Source organism: Symphalangus syndactylus, chromosome 5 (assembly GCF_028878055.3).
Source record: "Symphalangus syndactylus isolate Jambi chromosome 5, NHGRI_mSymSyn1-v2.1_pri, whole genome shotgun sequence".
NCBI lineage: Eukaryota > Metazoa > Chordata > Mammalia > Primates > Hylobatidae > Symphalangus > Symphalangus syndactylus.
Genome location: NC_072427.2, coordinates 78,653,645 through 78,680,226, shown reverse-complemented (window position 1 = coordinate 78,680,226; position 26,582 = coordinate 78,653,645). Strand labels below are relative to the sequence as shown.

The window sequence follows — 26,582 nt, the reverse complement described above, 5'->3', positions numbered from 1 at the left end:
AAAAAAAAGAAAAAGAGAGAAGCAATGGGAAGCAGGAGGGGACCTGTGCCACAGTCCAAGCCACAGCTTGAAATCCCTGCCACAGGAGCAAGGAGCTTTCTGCAAGATTCACCCCACCCCCAACCCTCCACCGCCCAGGTAGTCCTGACCCAGTTGGCCCTGCACGCGACCGCAGCCGCAGTCCGGCGAAGTCCCTTTGGTTTCCTGACATTCCTTACAGCCAGAAGATTCAGGGAGAGAGTCGGCCTATGAGCAGAGGAGAGGATGTCCCTCAAGAGTGACACAGGAAGTGCAGAGGAAATGCGACAGCACCTGTCCTGGTAGACAAGGCCAGTGACGGTCGCCCAGCGCTGATTCTAGGATGCTAGGGCAATCCGCCCTGTGGACCCCGTGGAGAGGTCAGGCCGGAGCCTCGGAGGCCGGACACCCAAGGGCTGCCACGGAGGACTGCTGCGTTGCCCAGCGTCAGGGACTGGTTTGTAAGACAACCGTGGGAACCACAGTGACAGGAGAATCAGCTAGCTCCTCACGCATGCGCACTGGCTGGGCCAACTCGCACTCCGCTGCCAGCAGTCAGGCCTCGTCCCCTTTAAATAAGGGCAGCTGCGCCCCAGCAGAAGGGGATCCTGCTGCAGCCCCGGCGCTGCGGCTGGATCCGGGGTCCAGTTTGGGGCCGCGTGGGGGATGGGGGCGCGGGTGTCCCAGGGCCGAGCACCCAAGAGTCCGGTGTTCAGGACCTCCCTGAGCCGAGTTCCACCGATGCAGCGTGAGCTTCAGGGCGCCTGCAGGGTTCTCAGGACTCCTCTTCAGATGTGACTTTGGACCCCTCCGAGTGAGAATGGATGGGCTCACCACATGTGGTGAGGCGGGCCAGGGCCTCGCTGCAGCACAGAAGGATCCCATGGCCCTCGAGGCCTGGTGTCAGGTGAAAATTCACTGATCCGTGAGCCCTCTGCCTCCCTCCTCCTTTGAAAGAGCAGTGGACCGCCCCGCTTCTAAAAGCCCTGGGGCTCCTGCAAGCCGACACCGCTTTCCAGGACACGTGCAGACAGGGACCCGGCAAATCCGAGTAGAGACGAGGCGATCAGGCGCGCACTGACGTATCCTAGAGCTGATGGCGCGAATGCATGTCACCGGAGGCATATGGGGCGATAGCGAAACCAAGAAGGGTGTCCAGACATGTGCCCGGAGGCAAGGGGGAACAAGTGGCCTTTCCCTGAGTGCCAAGGGAAATGAAAGAAGACCTGGGATCCAGGAGGGGCCTGTGCCTCCGGCCAAGCCACAGTTTGAAATGCCTGCCAGAGGAGCAAAGAGCTTTCCGCAAGATTAACCCCACCCCCAACCCTTCACGCCCAGGCAGCCCTGACGCATCCTCCCCTGCACGCGACCCCAGCCGCAGTCCGGCGCAGTACCTTTGGTTTCCTGACATTCCTTACAGCCAGAAGATTCAGGGAGACAGTCCGCCTATGAGCAGAGGAGAGGATGTCCCTCAAGAGTGACACGGGAATTGCAGAGGAGATTCGACAGCACCTGTCCTAGAAGACAAGGCCTGTCAACGTCGCCCAGCGCTGATTCTAGGATTCTAGGGGAATCCGCCCTGTGGACCCCATGGAGAGGTCAGGCCGGAGCCTCGGAGGCTGGACACCCAAGGGCTGCCGCGGAGGACTGCTGCGTTGCCCAGCCTCAGGGACTGGTTTCTAAGACAACCGTGGGAAGCACTGTGACGGGAGAATCCGCTCGCTCCTCGCGCATGCGCACTGGCTGGGCCAACTCGCGCTCCGCTCCCAGCAGTCAGGCCCCGTCCCCTTTAAATAAGGGCAGCTGCGCCCCAGCAGAGGGGGATCCTGCTGCAGCCCCGGCGCTGCGGCTGGATCCGGGGTCCAGTTTGGGGCCGGATGGGGGAGGGGGCCGCGCGTGTCCCAGGGCCCAGCACCCAAGAGTCCGGTGTTCGGGACCTCCTTGAGCCGAGTTCCACCGACGCAGCGGGAGCTTCAGGGTGCCTGCAGGGTTCTCAGGACTCCTCTTCAGATGTGACTTTGGACCCCTCCGAGTGAGAAAGGATGGGCTCACCACATGTGGTGAGGCGGGCCAGGGCCTCGCTGCAGCACAGAATGATCCCATGGCCCTCGAGGCGTGGTGTCAGCTGAAAATTCACTGATCCGTGAGCCCTCTGCCTCCCTCTTCCGTTGAAAGAGCAGTGGCCCGCCCCGCTTCTGAAAGCCCTGGGGCTCCTGCAAGCCGACACCGCTTTCCAGGACACGTGCGTGCAGACAAGGACCGGGCCAAACCGAGGTGGAGACGAGGCGATGAGGCGCGCACTGACGTATCCCAGAGCAGACGGCATGAATGCCTGTCACCGGGGGCACGTGGGGCGATGGCGAAACCAACAAAGGTGTCCAGGCGTGTGCCCGGTGGCGAGCGGGAAGGAGTGGCCTTTCCCTGAGTGCCAAGGGAAATGAAAGGAGACCTGGGGAACTCGAGTTGGAAGAGCCGAGTCCGGACTCACAATGAAGCTGAAACCGCCACCCTGTCGTCCCCAGCCCGACTCCGGCCGTCGCCGTCGCCGCCGGGGGGAGGAGGGCCATGATCCAAAGGAATCAGAGCGGTTGAGAAAACGTTTTACTGGTGATCTGAGCTTGGAAACTACAGATGACAGTTTAAGAGCACATTCGGAGAAATGGGGCACACTCACAGATTCTGTGGTAATGAGAGACCCCCCATACAAATCGTTCCAGGGGCTTTGGTTTTGTGACTTATTCTTGTGTTGAAGAGGCGGATGCAGCCATGTGTGCTGGACCACACAAGGTTGATGGGCGTGTAGTGGAACCAAAGAGAGCTGTTTCTGGAGAGGATTCTGTAAAGCCTGGTGCCCATCTAACACTGAAAACAATTTTTGTTGGTGGTATTTAAGAAGATACAGAAGAATATAATTTGAGAGACTACGTTGAAAAGTACGGCAAGATGGAAACCATAGAAGTTCTGTGAGACGGGCAGAGTGGACAAAAGAGAGGATTTGCTTTTGTAACTTTTGACGATCATGACACAGTTGATAAAATTGTTGTTCAGCAATACCACACTATTAATGGGCATAATTATGAAGCGAAAAAGGCCCTCTCTAAACAAGAGATGCAGTCTGCAGGATCACACAGAGGTCGTGGAGGTGGAAATGGCAATTTTATGGGTCGCGCGGGAAACTTTGGAGGTGGCGGAGGTAATTTTGGCCGTGGTGGAAACTTTGGTGGAAGAGGATGCTATGGTGGTGGAGGTGGTGGCAGCAGAGGTAGTTATGGAGGAGGTGATGGTGGATATAGTGGATCTGGAGGAGATGGTGGCAACTATGGCGGTGGTCCTGGTTATAGAAGTAGAGGGGGCTATGGTGGTGGTGGACCAGGATACGGAAACCAAGGTGGTGCACACGGTGGAGGTGGTGGAGGATATGACGGTTACAATGAAGGAGGAAGTTTTGGCGGTGGCAACTACGGTGGTGGTGGCAACTCTAATGATTTTGGAAGTTATAGTGGACAACAGCAATCAAATTATGGACCCAGGGAAGGGGGCAGTTTTGGTGGAAGAGGCTCGGGCAGTCCCTATGGTGGTGGTTATGGATCTGGTGGTGGAAGTGGTGGATATGGTAGCAGCAGGTTCTAAAAACAGCAGAAAAGGGCTACAGTTCTTAGCAGGAGAGAGAGCGAGGAGTTGTCAGGAAAGCTGCAGGTTACTTTGCGACAGGCCTCCCAAAAGCGTTAGAGGAACTGTAAAAATCCGCCACAGAAGGAACGATGATCCATAGTCAGAAAAGTGAGTGCAGCTTAAACAGGGAACCCTTCTGGTTCAGGACTGTCGCAGCCACAGTTCGCACAAAGTGCAGCTATTGATTAATGCAATGTAGTGTCAATTAGATGTACATTCCTGAGGTCTTTTATCTGTTGTAGCTTTGTCTTTTTCTTTTTCTTTTCATTACATCAGGTATATTGCCCTGTAAATTGTGGTAGTGGTACCGGGAATAGAAAATTAAGGAATTTTTAACTTGTCAATATTTGTGTAGTTCAGTTTTTCTACATTTTAGTACAGAAACTTTAACAAAATGCAGTTTCCAAGGTGTTTCCCTGTGAGTTAACAAGCAAAGAAGATCGTTGTTAATTACTACTTTGTAGGAATGTTGCTGAAGTTAACTGTGAAGAAACACCTGCCGACTTGCAGTTTAAGGGGAATCTATTCTCCCCATTTCCAAAGCATGATATGAATGGGCGCGGACATGTGGAGAGAATAGATCATTTGTGTGTTTGCAATGTGTGTTTTAGATAAATAGGGTTGTGTATTTAAATTAGCATTTGTGAATTTAATAGCATTAAGGTTACTTTCAAATGAGAAAAATGTCAACATTTCTATTTGGTTTTGTGCATTTTCTTTTAAAATGTAATCATGATTTTAGTGTGTTAGACTTGCTGAGTCCTAGCCGTGTTTAGAACATCTCTATTCTACATTTATCTTGGTCAGATTTGAACTGCAGCCATAGGTTTTGGGTGTAAGGAGGGTTTACTGCCCTCCATTTATATTCTGAAAAGGGAGAGTGGATGTTTTCCCTCTCCTACATTTGAAACCATTCTTAAAACCTGTTGAAAATATAGAACCATTAGGCCTGCTATATCTGAGCAAATTAGTGGGTACCTTTTTTTTTCTTCTTTGAAGCACAAGCACCCCATAAATCTTGAGTTACTTTCCTTAAATTCTTTTTTTTTTTGATATAAGTTTTCAGAGCAAGAGAATAAAAGTCCTGTGTTATTAAACCCGTAAGTGGCTGGCATGCTTTCCTGTTTGTATTCTATTCCTTTTGCTGGATGAAACCAAGGATAGTTTAGGTATAATTGTCCAAAATAACCTAACTGCAGCAGAAATGTAGCACAGTTGCTTAGTACAGGCTTCTCACTTCTTACAGACCTGAATTCAAACTTGGATAGTCTGAGTTCTTAAGTTCCCAAAGAACACACGGTCATTTCTTGTTTACATTTCAACATAAATCATGTTGTCACCAATGAGTTTGGAAGGCCCTGTTAGAGAAGAGTTTTAGTTACTTAGGTCGTATATTCGTATATTAATATAAACAAATGTCTAGTGTTTTGCTCCCGCGAGTGCTTACAATTTCATTCGAACCCTGAGTATGTGCCCTACCGTTACTCTTTCTTTGGTAGTTATACGTTGAATTCAAGTCTTTTTTGTTTGAAGAAGTACTAAGCAAACAAGCAATCAGAAGGGGAATGGGGCGTGCTAGTGTTTGAAAATGCTCTCTTGTTGCTCTAATTCTGGGCCTCTGTGCATGAATATTTGGATGCGTGCTGTGCCAGCATGGTAATTGGTCTTCACACACACTGCGGTTTTCCAGAAACATTCACAAACCAACAAATGGAACAGACATTCCATTTGTTAATGGGCATATATGTGAAGAGCAATGTCGAAAATAGGCTAATATTAGGAAGTGGTTAAGTCCTTAATTATTTCAAGGGTGGTTATATAATGGACACTGTCAATGTTCATAACTTAAACCTGGGTACCCGGTCAAAATAATGCTTGGTAAATATTAAAATTCAGCTCAATTGTCTCACGTTCCTTTATTCATATAAATAAAGTTGAAAGGAATGGGGGAGATGAACATTTCCCGTTTTATGTTTGCGAAATGGTTTGACACAAACTTGACAGTATCTTTCAATGGCATGAGGTTAATTGTACAGTTAAACAACTTTCTATCCTCTGGAACTAGTATTATAGTGAAAATCTTTACAGTAAGTTGATGTTTACAACCTATAAGCAGGTGAAATCTCTGTATGTGACCTGTTTATCAGTTGTATTATCTTAGCTCTTGTGAACAGTGTGGAAAAGTAAGCCGTGAGGAGGGCGATGTAACCAGCTTTAAAGGACCTAAGGTGTGCTTTTTAAGCACACCCTGGATCACAGAAACTCACTAAGACAGGACTTCAGCAGCCTTTTGCGTTTGGACAAGTCAGCATAAATAAAGAATGACAAGGCAGCAGCAAGAGCTTCAACTACAGAGAAGTGAAGGCATAAGATACTATGAGGAGAGTGAGCAACTTTCCAAAAGCTAGTTAAATGTGCTTATACCAACTGAAATGTCGAAGAAAGTCTAGCAGGAAGGAGCTCTTGGCCTTTTGGAACATCAATGAGACATAGTTGCCACAGTCACTAGGTCTAGCACTTAGACCTGCAAGGAAGGGCAATAAGCATTAGGTAATCCTTGAATTTGAATTCTTTCACTAACTAAAGAGTAATTTACTGGAAAAAAAAAAAAAAAGAAAAAGAGAGAAGCAATGGGAAGCAGGAGGGGACCTGTGCCACAGTCCAAGCCACAGCTTGAAATCCCTGCCACAGGAGCAAGGAGCTTTCTGCAAGATTCACCCCACCCCCAACCCTCCACCGCCCAGGTAGTCCTGACCCAGTTGGCCCTGCACGCGACCGCAGCCGCAGTCCGGCGAAGTCCCTTTGGTTTCCTGACATTCCTTACAGCCAGAAGATTCAGGGAGAGAGTCGGCCTATGAGCAGAGGAGAGGATGTCCCTCAAGAGTGACACAGGAAGTGCAGAGGAAATGCGACAGCACCTGTCCTGGTAGACAAGGCCAGTGACGGTCGCCCAGCGCTGATTCTAGGATGCTAGGGCAATCCGCCCTGTGGACCCCGTGGAGAGGTCAGGCCGGAGCCTCGGAGGCCGGACACCCAAGGGCTGCCACGGAGGACTGCTGCGTTGCCCAGCGTCAGGGACTGGTTTGTAAGACAACCGTGGGAACCACAGTGACAGGAGAATCAGCTAGCTCCTCGCGCATGCGCACTGGCTGGGCCAACTCGCGCTCCGCTGCCAGCAGTCAGGCCTCGTCCCCTTTAAATAAGGGCAGCTGCGCCCCAGCAGAAGGGGATCCTGCTGCAGCCCCGGCGCTGCGGCTGGATCCGGGGTCCAGTTTGGGGCCGCGTGGGGGATGGGGGCGCGGGTGTCCCAGGGCCGAGCACCCAAGAGTCCGGTGTTCAGGACCTCCCTGAGCCGAGTTCCACCGATGCAGCGTGAGCTTCAGGGCGCCTGCAGGGTTCTCAGGACTCCTCTTCAGATGTGACTTTGGACCCCTCCGAGTGAGAATGGATGGGCTCACCACATGTGGTGAGGCGGGCCAGGGCCTCGCTGCAGCACAGAAGGATCCCATGGCCCTCGAGGCGTGGTGTCAGGTGAAAATTCACTGATCCGTGAGCCCTCTGCCTCCCTCCTCCTTTGAAAGAGCAGTGGACCGCCCCGCTTCTAAAAGCCCTGGGGCTCCTGCAAGCCGACACCGCTTTCCAGGACACGTGCAGACAGGGACCCGGCAAATCCGAGTAGAGACGAGGCGATCAGGCGCGCACTGACGTATCCTAGAGCTGATGGCGCGAATGCATGTCACCGGAGGCATATGGGGCGATAGCGAAACCAAGAAGGGTGTCCAGACATGTGCCCGGAGGCAAGGGGGAACAAGTGGCCTTTCCCTGAGTGCCAAGGGAAATGAAAGAAGACCTGGGATCCAGGAGGGGCCTGTGCCTCCGGCCAAGCCACAGTTTGAAATGCCTGCCAGAGGAGCAAAGAGCTTTCCGCAAGATTAACCCCACCCCCAACCCTTCACGCCCAGGCAGCCCTGACGCATCCTCCCCTGCACGCGACCCCAGCCGCAGTCCGGCGCAGTACCTTTGGTTTCCTGACATTCCTTACAGCCAGAAGATTCAGGGAGACAGTCCGCCTATGAGCAGAGGAGAGGATGTCCCTCAAGAGTGACACGGGAATTGCAGAGGAGATTCGACAGCACCTGTCCTAGAAGACAAGGCCTGTCAACGTCGCCCAGCGCTGATTCTAGGATTCTAGGGGAATCCGCCCTGTGGACCCCATGGAGAGGTCAGGCCGGAGCCTCGGAGGCTGGACACCCAAGGGCTGCCGCGGAGGACTGCTGCGTTGCCCAGCCTCAGGGACTGGTTTCTAAGACAACCGTGGGAAGCACTGTGACGGGAGAATCCGCTCGCTCCTCGCGCATGCGCACTGGCTGGGCCAACTCGCGCTCCGCTCCCAGCAGTCAGGCCCCGTCCCCTTTAAATAAGGGCAGCTGCGCCCCAGCAGAGGGGGATCCTGCTGCAGCCCCGGCGCTGCGGCTGGATCCGGGGTCCAGTTTGGGGCCGGATGGGGGAGGGGGCCGCGCGTGTCCCAGGGCCCAGCACCCAAGAGTCCGGTGTTCGGGACCTCCTTGAGCCGAGTTCCACCGACGCAGCGGGAGCTTCAGGGTGCCTGCAGGGTTCTCAGGACTCCTCTTCAGATGTGACTTTGGACCCCTCCGAGTGAGAAAGGATGGGCTCACCACATGTGGTGAGGCGGGCCAGGGCCTCGCTGCAGCACAGAATGATCCCATGGCCCTCGAGGCGTGGTGTCAGCTGAAAATTCACTGATCCGTGAGCCCTCTGCCTCCCTCTTCCGTTGAAAGAGCAGTGGCCCGCCCCGCTTCTGAAAGCCCTGGGGCTCCTGCAAGCCGACACCGCTTTCCAGGACACGTGCGTGCAGACAAGGACCGGGCCAAACCGAGGTGGAGACGAGGCGATGAGGCGCGCACTGACGTATCCCAGAGCAGACGGCGTGAATGCCTGTCACCGGGGGCACGTGGGGCGATGGCGAAACCAACAAAGGTGTCCAGGCGTGTGCCCGGTGGCGAGCGGGAAGGAGTGGCCTTTCCCTGAGTGCCAAGGGAAATGAAAGGAGACCTGGGGAACTCGAGTTGGAAGAGCCGAGTCCGGACTCACAATGAAGCTGAAACCGCCACCCTGTCGTCCCCAGCCCGACTCCGGCCGTCGCCGTCGCCGCCGGGGGGAGGAGGGCCATGATCCAAAGGAATCAGAGCGGTTGAGAAAACGTTTTACTGGTGATCTGAGCTTGGAAACTACAGATGACAGTTTAAGAGCACATTCGGAGAAATGGGGCACACTCACAGATTGTGTGGTAATGAGAGACCCCCCATACAAATCGTTCCAGGGGCTTTGGTTTTGTGACTTATTCTTGTGTTGAAGAGGCGGATGCAGCCATGTGTGCTGGACCACACAAGGTTGATGGGCGTGTAGTGGAACCAAAGAGAGCTGTTTCTGGAGAGGATTCTGTAAAGCCTGGTGCCCATCTAACACTGAAAACAATTTTTGTTGGTGGTATTTAAGAAGATACAGAAGAATATAATTTGAGAGACTACGTTGAAAAGTACGGCAAGATGGAAACCATAGAAGTTCTGTGAGACGGGCAGAGTGGACAAAAGAGAGGATTTGCTTTTGTAACTTTTGACGATCATGACACAGTTGATAAAATTGTTGTTCAGCAATACCACACTATTAATGGGCATAATTATGAAGCGAAAAAGGCCCTCTCTAAACAAGAGATGCAGTCTGCAGGATCACACAGAGGTCGTGGAGGTGGAAATGGCAATTTTATGGGTCGCGCGGGAAACTTTGGAGGTGGCGGAGGTAATTTTGGCCGTGGTGGAAACTTTGGTGGAAGAGGATGCTATGGTGGTGGAGGTGGTGGCAGCAGAGGTAGTTATGGAGGAGGTGATGGTGGATATAGTGGATCTGGAGGAGATGGTGGCAACTATGGCGGTGGTCCTGGTTATAGAAGTAGAGGGGGCTATGGTGGTGGTGGACCAGGATACGGAAACCAAGGTGGTGCACACGGTGGAGGTGGTGGAGGATATGACGGTTACAATGAAGGAGGAAGTTTTGGCGGTGGCAACTACGGTGGTGGTGGCAACTCTAATGATTTTGGAAGTTATAGTGGACAACAGCAATCAAATTATGGACCCAGGGAAGGGGGCAGTTTTGGTGGAAGAGGCTCGGGCAGTCCCTATGGTGGTGGTTATGGATCTGGTGGTGGAAGTGGTGGATATGGTAGCAGCAGGTTCTAAAAACAGCAGAAAAGGGCTACAGTTCTTAGCAGGAGAGAGAGCGAGGAGTTGTCAGGAAAGCTGCAGGTTACTTTGCGACAGGCCTCCCAAAAGCGTTAGAGGAACTGTAAAAATCCGCCACAGAAGGAACGATGATCCATAGTCAGAAAAGTGAGTGCAGCTTAAACAGGGAACCCTTCTGGTTCAGGACTGTCGCAGCCACAGTTCGCACAAAGTGCAGCTATTGATTAATGCAATGTAGTGTCAATTAGATGTACATTCCTGAGGTCTTTTATCTGTTGTAGCTTTGTCTTTTTCTTTTTCTTTTCATTACATCAGGTATATTGCCCTGTAAATTGTGGTAGTGGTACCGGGAATAGAAAATTAAGGAATTTTTAACTTGTCAATATTTGTGTAGTTCAGTTTTTCTACATTTTAGTACAGAAACTTTAACAAAATGCAGTTTCCAAGGTGTTTCCCTGTGAGTTAACAAGCAAAGAAGATCGTTGTTAATTACTACTTTGTAGGAATGTTGCTGAAGTTAACTGTGAAGAAACACCTGCCGACTTGCAGTTTAAGGGGAATCTATTCTCCCCATTTCCAAAGCATGATATGAATGGGCGCGGACATGTGGAGAGAATAGATCATTTGTGTGTTTGCAATGTGTGTTTTAGATAAATAGGGTTGTGTATTTAAATTAGCATTTGTGAATTTAATAGCATTAAGGTTACTTTCAAATGAGAAAAATGTCAACATTTCTATTTGGTTTTGTGCATTTTCTTTTAAAATGTAATCATGATTTTAGTGTGTTAGACTTGCTGAGTCCTAGCCGTGTTTAGAACATCTCTATTCTACATTTATCTTGGTCAGATTTGAACTGCAGCCATAGGTTTTGGGTGTAAGGAGGGTTTAGTGCCCTCCATTTATATTCTGAAAAGGGAGAGTGGATGTTTTCCCTCTCCTACATTAGAAACCATTCTTAAAACCTGTTGAAAATATAGAACCATTAGGCCTGCTATATCTGAGCAAATTAGTGGGTACCTTTTTTTTTCTTCTTTGAAGCACAAGCACCCCATAAATCTTGAGTTACTTTCCTTAAATTCTTTTTTTTTTTGATATAAGTTTTCAGAGCAAGAGAATAAAAGTCCTGTGTTATTAAACCCGTAAGTGGCTGGCATGCTTTCCTGTTTGTATTCTATTCCTTTTGCTGGATGAAACCAAGGATAGTTTAGGTATAATTGTCCAAAATAACCTAACTGCAGCAGAAATGTAGCACAGTTGCTTAGTACAGGCTTCTCACTTCTTACAGACCTGAATTCAAACTTGGATAGTCTGAGTTCTTAAGTTCCCAAAGAACACACGGTCATTTCTTGTTTACATTTCAACATAAATCATGTTGTCACCAATGAGTTTGGAAGGCCCTGTTAGAGAAGAGTTTTAGTTACTTAGGTCGTATATTCGTATATTAATATAAACAAATGTCTAGTGTTTTGCTCCCGCGAGTGCTTACAATTTCATTCGAACCCTGAGTATGTGCCCTACCGTTACTCTTTCTTTGGTAGTTATACGTTGAATTCAAGTCTTTTTTGTTTGAAGAAGTACTAAGCAAACAAGCAATCAGAAGGGGAATGGGGCGTGCTAGTGTTTGAAAATGCTCTCTTGTTGCTCTAATTCTGGGCCTCTGTGCATGAATATTTGGATGCGTGCTGTGCCAGCATGGTAATTGGTCTTCACACACACTGCGGTTTTCCAGAAACATTCACAAACCAACAAATGGAACAGACATTCCATTTGTTAATGGGCATATATGTGAAGAGCAATGTCGAAAATAGGCTAATATTAGGAAGTGGTTAAGTCCTTAATTATTTCAAGGGTGGTTATATAATGGACACTGTCAATGTTCATAACTTAAACCTGGGTACCCGGTCAAAATAATGCTTGGTAAATATTAAAATTCAGCTCAATTGTCTCACGTTCCTTTATTCATATAAATAAAGTTGAAAGGAATGGGGGAGATGAACATTTCCCGTTTTATGTTTGCGAAATGGTTTGACACAAACTTGACAGTATCTTTCAATGGCATGAGGTTAATTGTACAGTTAAACAACTTTCTATCCTCTGGAACTAGTATTATAGTGAAAATCTTTACAGTAAGTTGATGTTTACAACCTATAAGCAGGTGAAATCTCTGTATGTGACCTGTTTATCAGTTGTATTATCTTAGCTCTTGTGAACAGTGTGGAAAAGTAAGCCGTGAGGAGGGCGATGTAACCAGCTTTAAAGGACCTAAGGTGTGCTTTTTAAGCACACCCTGGATCACAGAAACTCACTAAGACAGGACTTCAGCAGCCTTTTGCGTTTGGACAAGTCAGCATAAATAAAGAATGACAAGGAAGCAGCAAGAGCTTCAACTACAGAGAAGTGAAGGCATAAGATACTATGAGGAGAGTGAGCAACTTTCCAAAAGCTAGTTAAATGTGCTTATACCAACTGAAATGTCGAAGAAAGTCTAGCAGGAAGGAGCTCTTGGCCTTTTGGAACATCAATGAGACATAGTTGCCACAGTCACTAGGTCTAGCACTTAGACCTGCAAGGAAGGGCAATAAGCATTAGGTAATCCTTGAATTTGAATTCTTTCACTAACTAAAGAGTAATTTACTGGAAAAAAAAAAAAAAAGAAAAAGAGAGAAGCAATGGGAAGCAGGAGGGGACCTGTGCCACAGTCCAAGCCACAGCTTGAAATCCCTGCCACAGGAGCAAGGAGCTTTCTGCAAGATTCACCCCACCCCCAACCCTCCACCGCCCAGGTAGTCCTGACCCAGTTGGCCCTGCACGCGACCGCAGCCGCAGTCCGGCGAAGTCCCTTTGGTTTCCTGACATTCCTTACAGCCAGAAGATTCAGGGAGAGAGTCGGCCTATGAGCAGAGGAGAGGATGTCCCTCAAGATTGACACAGGAAGTGCAGAGGAAATGCGACAGCACCTGTCCTGGTAGACAAGGCCAGTGACGGTCGCCCAGCGCTGATTCTAGGATGCTAGGGCAATCCGCCCTGTGGACCCCGTGGAGAGGTCAGGCCGGAGCCTCGGAGGCCGGACACCCAAGGGCTGCCACGGAGGACTGCTGCGTTGCCCAGCGTCAGGGACTGGTTTGTAAGACAACCGTGGGAACCACAGTGACAGGAGAATCAGCTAGCTCCTCGCGCATGCGCACTGGCTGGGCCAACTCGCGCTCCGCTGCCAGCAGTCAGGCCTCGTCCCCTTTAAATAAGGGCAGCTGCGCCCCAGCAGAAGGGGATCCTGCTGCAGCCCCGGCGCTGCGGCTGGATCCGGGGTCCAGTTTGGGGCCGCGTGGGGGATGGGGGCGCGGGTGTCCCAGGGCCGAGCACCCAAGAGTCCGGTGTTCAGGACCTCCCTGAGCCGAGTTCCACCGATGCAGCGTGAGCTTCAGGGCGCCTGCAGGGTTCTCAGGACTCCTCTTCAGATGTGACTTTGGACCCCTCCGAGTGAGAATGGATGGGCTCACCACATGTGGTGAGGCGGGCCAGGGCCTCGCTGCAGCACAGAAGGATCCCATGGCCCTCGAGGCGTGGTGTCAGGTGAAAATTCACTGATCCGTGAGCCCTCTGCCTCCCTCCTCCTTTGAAAGAGCAGTGGACCGCCCCGCTTCTAAAAGCCCTGGGGCTCCTGCAAGCCGACACCGCTTTCCAGGACACGTGCAGACAGGGACCCGGCAAATCCGAGTAGAGACGAGGCGATCAGGCGCGCACTGACGTATCCTAGAGCTGATGGCGCGAATGCATGTCACCGGAGGCATATGGGGCGATAGCGAAACCAAGAAGGGTGTCCAGACATGTGCCCGGAGGCAAGGGGGAACAAGTGGCCTTTCCCTGAGTGCCAAGGGAAATGAAAGAAGACCTGGGATCCAGGAGGGGCCTGTGCCTCCGGCCAAGCCACAGTTTGAAATGCCTGCCAGAGGAGCAAAGAGCTTTCCGCAAGATTAACCCCACCCCCAACCCTTCACGCCCAGGCAGCCCTGACGCATCCTCCCCTGCACGCGACCCCAGCCGCAGTCCGGCGCAGTACCTTTGGTTTCCTGACATTCCTTACAGCCAGAAGATTCAGGGAGACAGTCCGCCTATGAGCAGAGGAGAGGATGTCCCTCAAGAGTGACACGGGAATTGCAGAGGAGATTCGACAGCACCTGTCCTAGAAGACAAGGCCTGTCAACGTCGCCCAGCGCTGATTCTAGGATTCTAGGGGAATCCGCCCTGTGGACCCCATGGAGAGGTCAGGCCGGAGCCTCGGAGGCTGGACACCCAAGGGCTGCCGCGGAGGACTGCTGCGTTGCCCAGCCTCAGGGACTGGTTTCTAAGACAACCGTGGGAAGCACTGTGACGGGAGAATCCGCTCGCTCCTCGCGCATGCGCACTGGCTGGGCCAACTCGCGCTCCGCTCCCAGCAGTCAGGCCCCGTCCCCTTTAAATAAGGGCAGCTGCGCCCCAGCAGAGGGGGATCCTGCTGCAGCCCCGGCGCTGCGGCTGGATCCGGGGTCCAGTTTGGGGCCGGATGGGGGAGGGGGCCGCGCGTGTCCCAGGGCCCAGCACCCAAGAGTCCGGTGTTCGGGACCTCCTTGAGCCGAGTTCCACCGACGCAGCGGGAGCTTCAGGGTGCCTGCAGGGTTCTCAGGACTCCTCTTCAGATGTGACTTTGGACCCCTCCGAGTGAGAAAGGATGGGCTCACCACATGTGGTGAGGCGGGCCAGGGCCTCGCTGCAGCACAGAATGATCCCATGGCCCTCGAGGCGTGGTGTCAGCTGAAAATTCACTGATCCGTGAGCCCTCTGCCTCCCTCTTCCGTTGAAAGAGCAGTGGCCCGCCCCGCTTCTGAAAGCCCTGGGGCTCCTGCAAGCCGACACCGCTTTCCAGGACACGTGCGTGCAGACAAGGACCGGGCCAAACCGAGGTGGAGACGAGGCGATGAGGCGCGCACTGACGTATCCCAGAGCAGACGGCGTGAATGCCTGTCACCGGGGGCACGTGGGGCGATGGCGAAACCAACAAAGGTGTCCAGGCGTGTGCCCGGTGGCGAGCGGGAAGGAGTGGCCTTTCCCTGAGTGCCAAGGGAAATGAAAGGAGACCTGGGGAACTCGAGTTGGAAGAGCCGAGTCCGGACTCACAATGAAGCTGAAACCGCCACCCTGTCGTCCCCAGCCCGACTCCGGCCGTCGCCGTCGCCGCCGGGGGGAGGAGGGCCATGATCCAAAGGAATCAGAGCGGTTGAGAAAACGTTTTACTGGTGATCTGAGCTTGGAAACTACAGATGACAGTTTAAGAGCACATTCGGAGAAATGGGGCACACTCACAGATTGTGTGGTAATGAGAGACCCCCCATACAAATCGTTCCAGGGGCTTTGGTTTTGTGACTTATTCTTGTGTTGAAGAGGCGGATGCAGCCATGTGTGCTGGACCACACAAGGTTGATGGGCGTGTAGTGGAACCAAAGAGAGCTGTTTCTGGAGAGGATTCTGTAAAGCCTGGTGCCCATCTAACACTGAAAACAATTTTTGTTGGTGGTATTTAAGAAGATACAGAAGAATATAATTTGAGAGACTACGTTGAAAAGTACGGCAAGATGGAAACCATAGAAGTTCTGTGAGACGGGCAGAGTGGACAAAAGAGAGGATTTGCTTTTGTAACTTTTGACGATCATGACACAGTTGATAAAATTGTTGTTCAGCAATACCACACTATTAATGGGCATAATTATGAAGCGAAAAAGGCCCTCTCTAAACAAGAGATGCAGTCTGCAGGATCACACAGAGGTCGTGGAGGTGGAAATGGCAATTTTATGGGTCGCGCGGGAAACTTTGGAGGTGGCGGAGGTAATTTTGGCCGTGGTGGAAACTTTGGTGGAAGAGGATGCTATGGTGGTGGAGGTGGTGGCAGCAGAGGTAGTTATGGAGGAGGTGATGGTGGATATAGTGGATCTGGAGGAGATGGTGGCAACTATGGCGGTGGTCCTGGTTATAGAAGTAGAGGGGGCTATGGTGGTGGTGGACCAGGATACGGAAACCAAGGTGGTGCACACGGTGGAGGTGGTGGAGGATATGACGGTTACAATGAAGGAGGAAGTTTTGGCGGTGGCAACTACGGTGGTGGTGGCAACTCTAATGATTTTGGAAGTTATAGTGGACAACAGCAATCAAATTATGGACCCAGGGAAGGGGGCAGTTTTGGTGGAAGAGGCTCGGGCAGTCCCTATGGTGGTGGTTATGGATCTGGTGGTGGAAGTGGTGGATATGGTAGCAGCAGGTTCTAAAAACAGCAGAAAAGGGCTACAGTTCTTAGCAGGAGAGAGAGCGAGGAGTTGTCAGGAAAGCTGCAGGTTACTTTGCGACAGGCCTCCCAAAAGCGTTAGAGGAACTGTAAAAATCCGCCACAGAAGGAACGATGATCCATAGTCAGAAAAGTGAGTGCAGCTTAAACAGGGAACCCTTCTGGTTCAGGACTGTCGCAGCCACAGTTCGCACAAAGTGCAGCTATTGATTAATGCAATGTAGTGTCAATTAGATGTACATTCCTGAGGTCTTTTATCTGTTGTAGCTTTGTCTTTTTCTTTTTCTTTTCATTACATCAGGTATATTGCCCTGTAAATTGTGGTAGTGGTACCGGGAATAGAAAATTAAGGAATTTTTAACTTGTCAATATTTGTGTAGTTCAGTTTTTCTACATTTTAGTACAGAAACTTTAACAAAATGCAGTTTCCAAGGTGTTTCCCTGTGAGTTAACAAGCAAAGAAGATCGTTGTTAATTACTACTTTGTAGGAATGTTGCTGAAGTTAACTGTGAAGAAACACCTGCCGACTTGCAGTTTAAGGGGAATCTATTCTCCCCATTTCCAAAGCATGATATGAATGGGCGCGGACATGTGGAGAGAATAGATCATTTGTGTGTTTGCAATGTGTGTTTTAGATAAATAGGGTTGTGTATTTAAATTAGCATTTGTGAATTTAATAGCATTAAGGTTACTTTCAAATGAGAAAAATGTCAACATTTCTATTTGGTTTTGTGCATTTTCTTTTAAAATGTAATCATGATTTTAGTGTGTTAGACTTGCTGAGTCCTAGCCGTGTTTAGAACATCTCTATTCTACATTTATCTTGGTCAGATTTGAACTGCAGCCATAGGTTTTGGGTGTAAGGAGGGTTTACTGCCCTCCATTTATATTCTGAAAAGGGAGAGTGGATGTTTTCCCTCTCCTACATTTGAAACCATTCTTAAAACCTGTTGAAAATATAGAACCATTAGGCCTGCTATATCTGAGCAAATTAGTGGGTACCTTTTTTTTTCTTCTTTGAAGCACAAGCACCCCATAAATCTTGAGTTACTTTCCTTAAATTCTTTTTTTTTTTGATATAAGTTTTCAGAGCAAGAGAATAAAAGTCCTGTGTTATTAAACCCGTAAGTGGCTGGCATGCTTTCCTGTTTGTATTCTATTCCTTTTGCTGGATGAAACCAAGGATAGTTTAGGTATAATTGTCCAAAATAACCTAACTGCAGCAGAAATGTAGCACAGTTGCTTAGTACAGGCTTCTCACTTCTTACAGACCTGAATTCAAACTTGGATAGTCTGAGTTCTTAAGTTCCCAAAGAACACACGGTCATTTCTTGTTTACATTTCAACATAAATCATGTTGTCACCAATGAGTTTGGAAGGCCCTGTTAGAGAAGAGTTTTAGTTACTTAGGTCGTATATTCGTATATTAATATAAACAAATGTCTAGTGTTTTGCTCCCGCGAGTGCTTACAATTTCATTCGAACCCTGAGTATGTGCCCTACCGTTACTCTTTCTTTGGTAGTTATACGTTGAATTCAAGTCTTTTTTGTTTGAAGAAGTACTAAGCAAACAAGCAATCAGAAGGGGAATGGGGCGTGCTAGTGTTTGAAAATGCTCTCTTGTTGCTCTAATTCTGGGCCTCTGTGCATGAATATTTGGATGCGTGCTGTGCCAGCATGGAAATTGGTCTTCACACACACTGCGGTTTTCCAGAAACATTCACAAACCAACAAATGGAACAGACATTCCATTTGTTAATGGGCATATATGTGAAGAGCAATGTCGAAAATAGGCTAATATTAGGAAGTGGTTAAGTCCTTAATTATTTCAAGGGTGGTTATATAATGGACACTGTCAATGTTCATAACTTAAACCTGGGTACCCGGTCAAAATAATGCTTGGTAAATATTAAAATTCAGCTCAATTGTCTCACGTTCCTTTATTCATATAAATAAAGTTGAAAGGAATGGGGGAGATGAACATTTCCCGTTTTATGTTTGCGAAATGGTTTGACACAAACTTGACAGTATCTTTCAATGGCATGAGGTTAATTGTACAGTTAAACAACTTTCTATCCTCTGGAACTAGTATTATAGTGAAAATCTTTACAGTAAGTTGATGTTTACAACCTATAAGCAGGTGAAATCTCTGTATGTGACCTGTTTATCAGTTGTATTATCTTAGCTCTTGTGAACAGTGTGGAAAAGTAAGCCGTGAGGAGGGCGATGTAACCAGCTTTAAAGGACCTAAGGTGTGCTTTTTAAGCACACCCTGGATCACAGAAACTCACTAAGACAGGACTTCAGCAGCCTTTTGCGTTTGGACAAGTCAGCATAAATAAAGAATGACAAGGCAGCAGCAAGAGCTTCAACTACAGAGAAGTGAAGGCATAAGATACTATGAGGAGAGTGAGCAACTTTCCAAAAGCTAGTTAAATGTGCTTATACCAACTGAAATGTCGAAGAAAGTCTAGCAGGAAGGAGCTCTTGGCCTTTTGGAACATCAATGAGACATAGTTGCCACAGTCACTAGGTCTAGCACTTAGACCTGCAAGGAAGGGCAATAAGCATTAGGTAATCCTTGAATTTGAATTCTTTCACTAACTAAAGAGTAATTTACTGGAAAAAAAAAAAAAAGAAAAAGAGAGAAGCAATGGGAAGCAGGAGGGGACCTGTGCCACAGTCCAAGCCACAGCTTGAAATCCCTGCCACAGGAGCAAGGAGCTTTCTGCAAGATTCACCCCACCCCCAACCCTCCACCGCCCAGGTAGTCCTGACCCAGTTGGCCCTGCACGCGACCGCAGCCGCAGTCCGGCGAAGTCCCTTTGGTTTCCTGACATTCCTTACAGCCAGAAGATTCAGGGAGAGAGTCGGCCTATGAGCAGAGGAGAGGATGTCCCTCAAGATTGACACAGGAAGTGCAGAGGAAATGCGACAGCACCTGTCCTGGTAGACAAGGCCAGTGACGGTCGCCCAGCGCTGATTCTAGGATGCTAGGGCAATCCGCCCTGTGGACCCCGTGGAGAGGTCAGGCCGGAGCCTCGGAGGCCGGACACCCAAGGGCTGCCACGGAGGACTGCTGCGTTGCCCAGCGTCAGGGACTGGTTTGTAAGACAACCGTGGGAACCACAGTGACAGGAGAATCAGCTAGCTCCTCGCGCATGCGCACTGGCTGGGCCAACTCGCGCTCCGCTGCCAGCAGTCAGGCCTCGTCCCCTTTAAATAAGGGCAGCTGCGCCCCAGCAGAAGGGGATCCTGCTGCAGCCCCGGCGCTGCGGCTGGATCCGGGGTCCAGTTTGGGGCCGCGTGGGGGATGGGGGCGCGGGTGTCCCAGGGCCGAGCACCCAAGAGTCCGGTGTTCAGGACCTCCCTGAGCCGAGTTCCACCGATGCAGCGTGAGCTTCAGGGCGCCTGCAGGGTTCTCAGGACTCCTCTTCAGATGTGACTTTGGACCCCTCCGAGTGAGAATGGATGGGCTCACCACATGTGGTGAGGCGGGCCAGGGCCTCGCTGCAGCACAGAAGGATCCCATGGCCCTCGAGGCCTGGTGTCAGGTGAAAATTCACTGATCCGTGAGCCCTCTGCCTCCCTCCTCCTTTGAAAGATCAGTGGACCGCCCCGCTTCTAAAAGCCCTGGGGCTCCTGCAAGCCGACACCGCTTTCCAGGACACGTGCAGACAGGGACCCGGCAAATCCGAGTAGAGACGAGGCGATCAGGCGCGCACTGACGTATCCTAGAGCTGATGGCGCGAATGCATGTCACCGGAGGCATATGGGGCGATAGCGAAACCAAGAAGGGTGTCCAGACATGTGCCCGGAGGCAAGGGGGAACAAGTGGCCTTTCCCTGAGTGCCAAGGGAAATGAAAGAAGACCTGGGATCCAGGAGGGGCCTGTGCCTCCGGCCAAGCCACAGTTTGAAATGCCTGCCAGAGGAGCAAAGAGCTTTCCGCAAGATTAACCCCACCCCCAACCCTTCACGCCCAGGCAGCCCTGACGCATCCTCCCCTGCACGCGACCCCAGCCGCAGTCCGGCGCAGTACCTTTGGTTTCCTGACATTCCTTACAGCCAGAAGATTCAGGGAGACAGTCCGCCTATGAGCAGAGGAGAGGATGTCCCTCAAGAGTGACACGGGAATTGCAGAGGAGATTCGACAGCACCTGTCCTAGAAGACAAGGCCTGTCAACGTCGCCCAGCGCTGATTCTAGGATTCTAGGGGAATCCGCCCTGTGGACCCCATGGAGAGGTCAGGCCGGAGCCTCGGAGGCTGGACACCCAAGGGCTGCCGCGGAGGACTGCTGCGTTGCCCAGCCTCAGGGACTGGTTTCTAAGACAACCGTGGGAAGCACTGTGACGGGAGAATCCGCTCGCTCCTCGCGCATGCGCACTGGCTGGGCCAACTCGCGCTCCGCTCCCAGCAGTCAGGCCCCGTCCCCTTTAAATAAGGGCAGCTGCGCCCCAGCAGAGGGGGATCCTGCTGCAGCCCCGGCGCTGCGGCTGGATCCGGGGTCCAGTTTGGGGCCGGATGGGGGAGGGGGCCGCGCGTGTCCCAGGGCCCAGCACCCAAGAGTCCGGTGTTCGGGACCTCCTTGAGCCGAGTTCCACCGACGCAGCGGGAGCTTCAGGGTGCCTGCAGGGTTCTCAGGACTCCTCTTCAGATGTGACTTTGGACCCCTCCGAGTGAGAAACGATGGGCTCACCACATGTGGTGAGGCGGGCCAGGGCCTCGCTGCAGCACAGAATGATCCCATGGCCCTCGAGGCGTGGTGTCAGCTGAAAATTCACTGATCCGTGAGCCCTCTGCCTCCCTCTTCCGTTGAAAGAGCAGTGGCCCGCCCCGCTTCTGAAAGCCCTGGGGCTCCTGCAAGCCGACACCGCTTTCCAGGACACGTGCGTGCAGACAAGGACCGGGCCAAACCGAGGTGGAGACGAGGCGATGAGGCGCGCACTGACGTATCCCAGAGCAGACGGCGTGAATGCCTGTCACCGGGGGCACGTGGGGCGATGGCGAAACCAACAAAGGTGTCCAGGCGTGTGCCCGGTGGCGAGCGGGAAGGAGTGGCCTTTCCCTGAGTGCCAAGGGAAATGAAAGGAGACCTGGGGAACTCGAGTTGGAAGAGCCCAGTCCGGACTCAAAAGGAAGCTGAAACCGCCACCCTGTCTTCCCCAGCCCGACTCCGGCCGTCGCCGTCGCCGCCGGGGGGAGGAGGGCCATGATCCAAAGGAATCAGAGCGGTTGAGAAAACGTTTTACTGGTGATCTGAGCTTGGAAACTACAGATGACAGTTTAAGAGCACATTCTGAGAAATGGGGCACACTCACAGATTGTGTGGTAGTGAGAGACCCCCCATACAAATCGTTCCAGGGGCTTTGGTTTTGTGACTTATTCTTGTGTTGAAGAGGCGGATGCAGCCATGTGTGCTGGACCACACAAGGTTGATGGGCGTGTAGTGGAACCAAAGAGAGCTGTTTCTGGAGAGGATTCTGTAAAGCCTGGTGCCCATCTAACACTGAAAACAATTTTTGTTGGTGGTATTTAAGAAGATACAGAAGAATATAATTTGAGAGACTACGTTGAAATGTACGGCAAGATGGAAACCATAGAAGTTCTGTGAGACGGGCAGAGTGGACAAAAGAGAGGATTTGCTTTTGTAACTTTTGACGATCATGACACAGTTGATAAAATTGTTGTTCATCAATAACACACTATTAATGGGCATAATTATGAAGCGAAAAAGGCCCTCTCTAAACAAGAGATGCAGTCTGCAGGATCACACAGAGGTCGTGGAGGTGGATCTGGCAATTTTATGGGTCGCGCGGGAAACTTTGGAGGTGGCGGAGGTAATTTTGGCCGTGGTGGAAACTTTGGTGGAAGAGGATGCTATGGTGGTGGAGGTGGTGGCAGCAGAGGTAGTTATGGAGGAGGTGATGGTGGATATAGTGGATCTGGAGGAGATGGTGGCAACTATGGCGGTGGTCCTGGTTATAGAAGTAGAGGGGGCTATGGTGGTGGTGGACCAGGATACGGAAACCAAGGTGGTGCACACGGTGGAGGTGGTGGAGGATATGACGGTTACAATGAAGGAGGAAGTTTTGGCGGTGGCAACTACGGTGGTGGTGGCAACTCTAATGATTTTGGAAGTTATAGTGGACAACAGCAATCAAATTATGGACCCAGGGAAGGGGGCAGTTTTGGTGGAAGAGGCTCGGGCAGTCCCTATGGTGGTGGTTATGGATCTGGTGGTGGAAGTGGTGGATATGGTAGCAGCAGGTTCTAAAAACAGCAGAAAAGGGCTACAGTTCTTAGCAGGAGAGAGAGCGAGGAGTTGTCAGGAAAGCTGCAGGTTACTTTGCGACAGGCCTCCCAAAAGCGTTAGAGGAACTGTAAAAATCCGCCACAGAAGGAACGATGATCCATAGTCAGAAAAGTGAGTGCAGCTTAAACAGGGAACCCTTCTGGTTCAGGACTGTCGCAGCCACAGTTCGCACAAAGTGCAGCTATTGATTAATGCAATGTAGTGTCAATTAGATGTACATTCCTGAGGTCTTTTATCTGTTGTAGCTTTGTCTTTTTCTTTTTCTTTTCATTACATCAGGTATATCGCCCTGTAAATTGTGGTAGTGGTACCGGGAATAGAAAATTAAGGAATTTTTAACTTGTCAATATTTGTGTAGTTCAGTTTTTCTACATTTTAGTACAGAAACTTTAACAAAATGCAGTTTCCAAGGTGTTTCCCTGTGAGTTAACAAGCAAAGAAGATCGTTGTTAATTACTACTTTGTAGGAATGTTGCTGAAGTTAACTGTGAAGAAACACCTGCCGACTTGCAGTTTAAGGGGAATCTATTCTCCCCATTTCCAAAGCATGATATGAATGGGCGCGGACATGTGGAGAGAATAGATCATTTGTGTGTTTGCAATGTGTGTTTTAGATAAATAGGGTTGTGTATTTAAATTAGCATTTGTGAATTTAATAGCATTAAGGTTACTTTCAAATGAGAAAAATGTCAACATTTCTATTTGGTTTTGTGCATTTTCTTTTAAAATGTAATCATGATTTTAGTGTGTTAGACTTGCTGAGTCCTAGCCGTGTTTAGAACATCTCTATTCTACATTTATCTTGGTCAGATTTGAACTGCAGCCATAGGTTTTGGGTGTAAGGAGGGTTTAGTGCCCTCCATTTATATTCTGAAAAGGGAGAGTGGATGTTTTCCCTCTCCTACATTAGAAACCATTCTTAAAACCTGTTGAAAATATAGAACCATTAGGCCTGCTATATCTGAGCAAATTAGTGGGTACCTTTTTTTTTCTGCTTTGAAGCACAAGCGGCCCATAAATCTTGAGTTGCTTTCCTTAAATTCTTTTTTTTTTTGATATAAGTTTTCAGAGCAAGAGAATAAAAATCACGTGTTATTAAACCCGTAAGTGGCTGGCATGCCTTCCTGTTTGTATTCTATTCCTTTTGCTGGATGAAACCAAGGATAGTTTAGGTATAATTGTCCAAAATAACCTAACTGCAGCAGAAATGTAGCACAGTTGCTTAGTACAGGCTTCTCACTTCTTACAGACCTGAATTCAAACTTGGATAGTCTGAGTTCTTAAGTTCCCAAAGAACACACGGTCATTTCTTGTTTACATTTCAACATAAATCATGTTGTCACCAATGAGTTTGGAAGGCCCTGTTAGAGAAGAGTTTTAGTTACTTAGGTCGTATATTCGTATATTAATATAAACAAATGTCTAGTGTTTTGCTCCCGCGAGTGCTTACAATTTCATTCGAACCCTGAGTATGTGCCCTACCGTTACTCTTTCTTTGGTAGTTATACGTTGAATTCAAGTCTTTTTTGTTTGAAGAAGTACTAAGCAAACAAGCAATCAGAAGGGGAATGGGGCGTGCTAGTGTTTGAAAATGCTCTCTTGTTGCTCTAATTCTGGGCCTCTGTGCATGAATATTTGGATGCGTGCTGTGCCAGCATGGAAATTGGTCTTCACACACACTGCAGTTTTCCAGAAACATTCACAAACCAACAAATGGAACAGACATTCCATTTGTTAATGGGCATATATGTGAAGAGCAGTGTCGAAAATAGGCTAATATTAGGAAGTGGTTAAGTCCTTAATTACTTCAAGCGTGGTTATATAATGGACACTGTCAATGTTCATAACTTAAACCTGGGTACCCGGTCAAAATAATGCTTGGGAAATATTAACATTGAGCTCAATTGTCTCACGTTCCTTTATTCATATAAATAAAGTTGAAAGGAATGGGGGAGATCAACATTTCCCGATTTATGTTTGCGAAATGGTTTGACACAAACTTGACAGTATCTTTCAATGGCATGAGGTTAATTGTACAGTTAAACAACTTTCTATCCTCTGGAACTAGTATTATAGTGAAAATCTTTACAGTAAGTTGATGTTTACAACCTATAAGCAGGTGAAATCTCTGTATGTGACCTGTTTATCAGTTGTATTATCTTAGCTCTTGTGAACAGTGTGGAAAAGTAAGCCGTGAGGAGGGCGATGTAACCAGCTTTAAAGGACCTAAGGTGTGCTTTTTAAGCACACCCTGGATCACAGAAACTCACTAAGACAGGACTTCAGCAGCCTTTTGCGTTTGGACAAGTCAGCATAAATAAAGAATGACAAGGCAGCAGCAAGAGCTTCAACTACAGAGAAGTGAAGGCATAAGATACTATGAGGAGAGTGAGCAACTTTCCAAAAGCTAGTTAAATGTGCTTATACCAACTGAAATGTCGAAGAAAGTCTAGCAGGAAGGAGCTCTTGGCCTTTTGGAACATCAATGAGACATAGTTGCCACAGTCACTAGGTCTAGCACTTAGACCTGCAAGGAAGGGCAATAAGCATTAGGTAATCCTTGAATTTGAATTCTTTCACTAACTAAAGAGTAATTTACTGGAAAAAAAAAAAAAGAAAAAGAGAGAAGCAATGGGAAGCAGGAGGGTACCTGTGCCACAGTCCAAGCCACAGCTTGAAATCCCTGCCACAGGAGCAAGGAGCTTTCTGCAAGATTCACCCCACCCCCAACCCTCCACCGCCCAGGTAGTCCTGACCCAGTTGGCCCTGCACGCGACCGCAGCCGCAGTCCGGCGAAGTCCCTTTGGTTTCCTGACATTCCTTACAGCCAGAAGATTCAGGGAGAGAGTCGGCCTATGAGCAGAGGAGAGGATGTCCCTCAAGAGTGACACAGGAAGTGCAGAGGAAATGCGACAGCACCTGTCCTGGTAGACAAGGCCAGTGACGGTCGCCCAGCGCTGATTCTAGGATGCTAGGGCAATCCGCCCTGTGGACCCCGTGGAGAGGTCAGGCCGGAGCCTCGGAGGCCGGACACCCAAGGGCTGCCACGGAGGACTGCTGCGTTGCCCAGCGTCAGGGACTGGTTTGTAAGACAACCGTGGGAACCACAGTGACAGGAGAATCAGCTAGCTCCTCGCGCATGCGCACTGGCTGGGCCAACTCGCGCTCCGCTGCCAGCAGTCAGGCCTCGTCCCCTTTAAATAAGGGCAGCTGTGCCCCAGCAGAAGGGGATCCTGCTGCAGCCCCGGCGCTGCGGCTGGATCCGGGGTCCTGTTTGGGGCCGCGTGGGGGATGGGGGCGCGGGTGTCCCAGGGCCGAGCACCCAAGAGTCCGGTGTTCAGGACCTCCCTGAGCCGAGTTCCACCGATGCAGCGTGAGCTTCAGGGCGCCTGCAGGGTTCTCAGGACTCCTCTTCAGATGTGACTTTGGACCCCTCCGAGTGAGAATGGATGGGCTCACCACATGTGGTGAGGCGGGCCAGGGCCTCGCTGCAGCACAGAAGGATCCCATGGCCCTCGAGGCGTGGTGTCAGGTGAAAATTCACTGATCCGTGAGCCCTCTGCCTCCCTCCTCCTTTGAAAGAGCAGTGGACCGCCCCGCTTCTAAAAGCCCTGGGGCTCCTGCAAGCCGACACCGCTTTCCAGGACACGTGCAGACAGGGACCCGGCAAATCCGAGTAGAGACGAGGCGATCAGGCGCGCACTGACGTATCCTAGAGCTGATGGCGCGAATGCATGTCACCGGAGGCATATGGGGCGATAGCGAAACCAAGAAGGGTGTCCAGACATGTGCCCGGAGGCAAGGGGGAACAAGTGGCCTTTCCCTGAGTGCCAAGGGAAATGAAAGAAGACCTGGGATCCAGGAGGGGCCTGTGCCTCCGGCCAAGCCACAGTTTGAAATGCCTGCCAGAGGAGCAAAGAGCTTTCCGCAAGATTAACCCCACCCCCAACCCTTCACGCCCAGGCAGCCCTGACGCATCCTCCCCTGCACGCGACCCCAGCCGCAGTC

The 26,582-nt window shown here is 50.2% G+C and overlaps 1 protein-coding gene and 3 pseudogenes across 1 annotated transcript; all 4 read left to right on the top strand.

Moving 5' to 3' along the window:
• The first annotated feature begins 2,439 nt into the window (after positions 1–2,439).
• Positions 2,440–3,648, top strand: LOC129481872 (heterogeneous nuclear ribonucleoprotein A3-like; annotated as a pseudogene).
• A 5,087-nt stretch (positions 3,649–8,735) lies between these two features.
• On the top strand, positions 8,736–9,944 carry LOC129481873 (heterogeneous nuclear ribonucleoprotein A3-like; annotated as a pseudogene).
• Positions 9,945–15,031: 5,087 nt separating this feature from the next.
• On the top strand, positions 15,032–16,240 carry LOC134736718 (heterogeneous nuclear ribonucleoprotein A3-like; annotated as a pseudogene).
• A 5,728-nt stretch (positions 16,241–21,968) lies between these two features.
• Positions 21,969–22,535, top strand: LOC134736717 (heterogeneous nuclear ribonucleoprotein A3-like; the record flags this gene model as incomplete). Its single annotated transcript, XM_063639988.1, has 1 exon — positions 21,969–22,535. A coding segment is annotated over one exon (567 nt), but the record flags the coding sequence as incomplete, so codon positions are not given.
• Between the last annotated feature and the right edge of the window lie 4,047 nt (positions 22,536–26,582).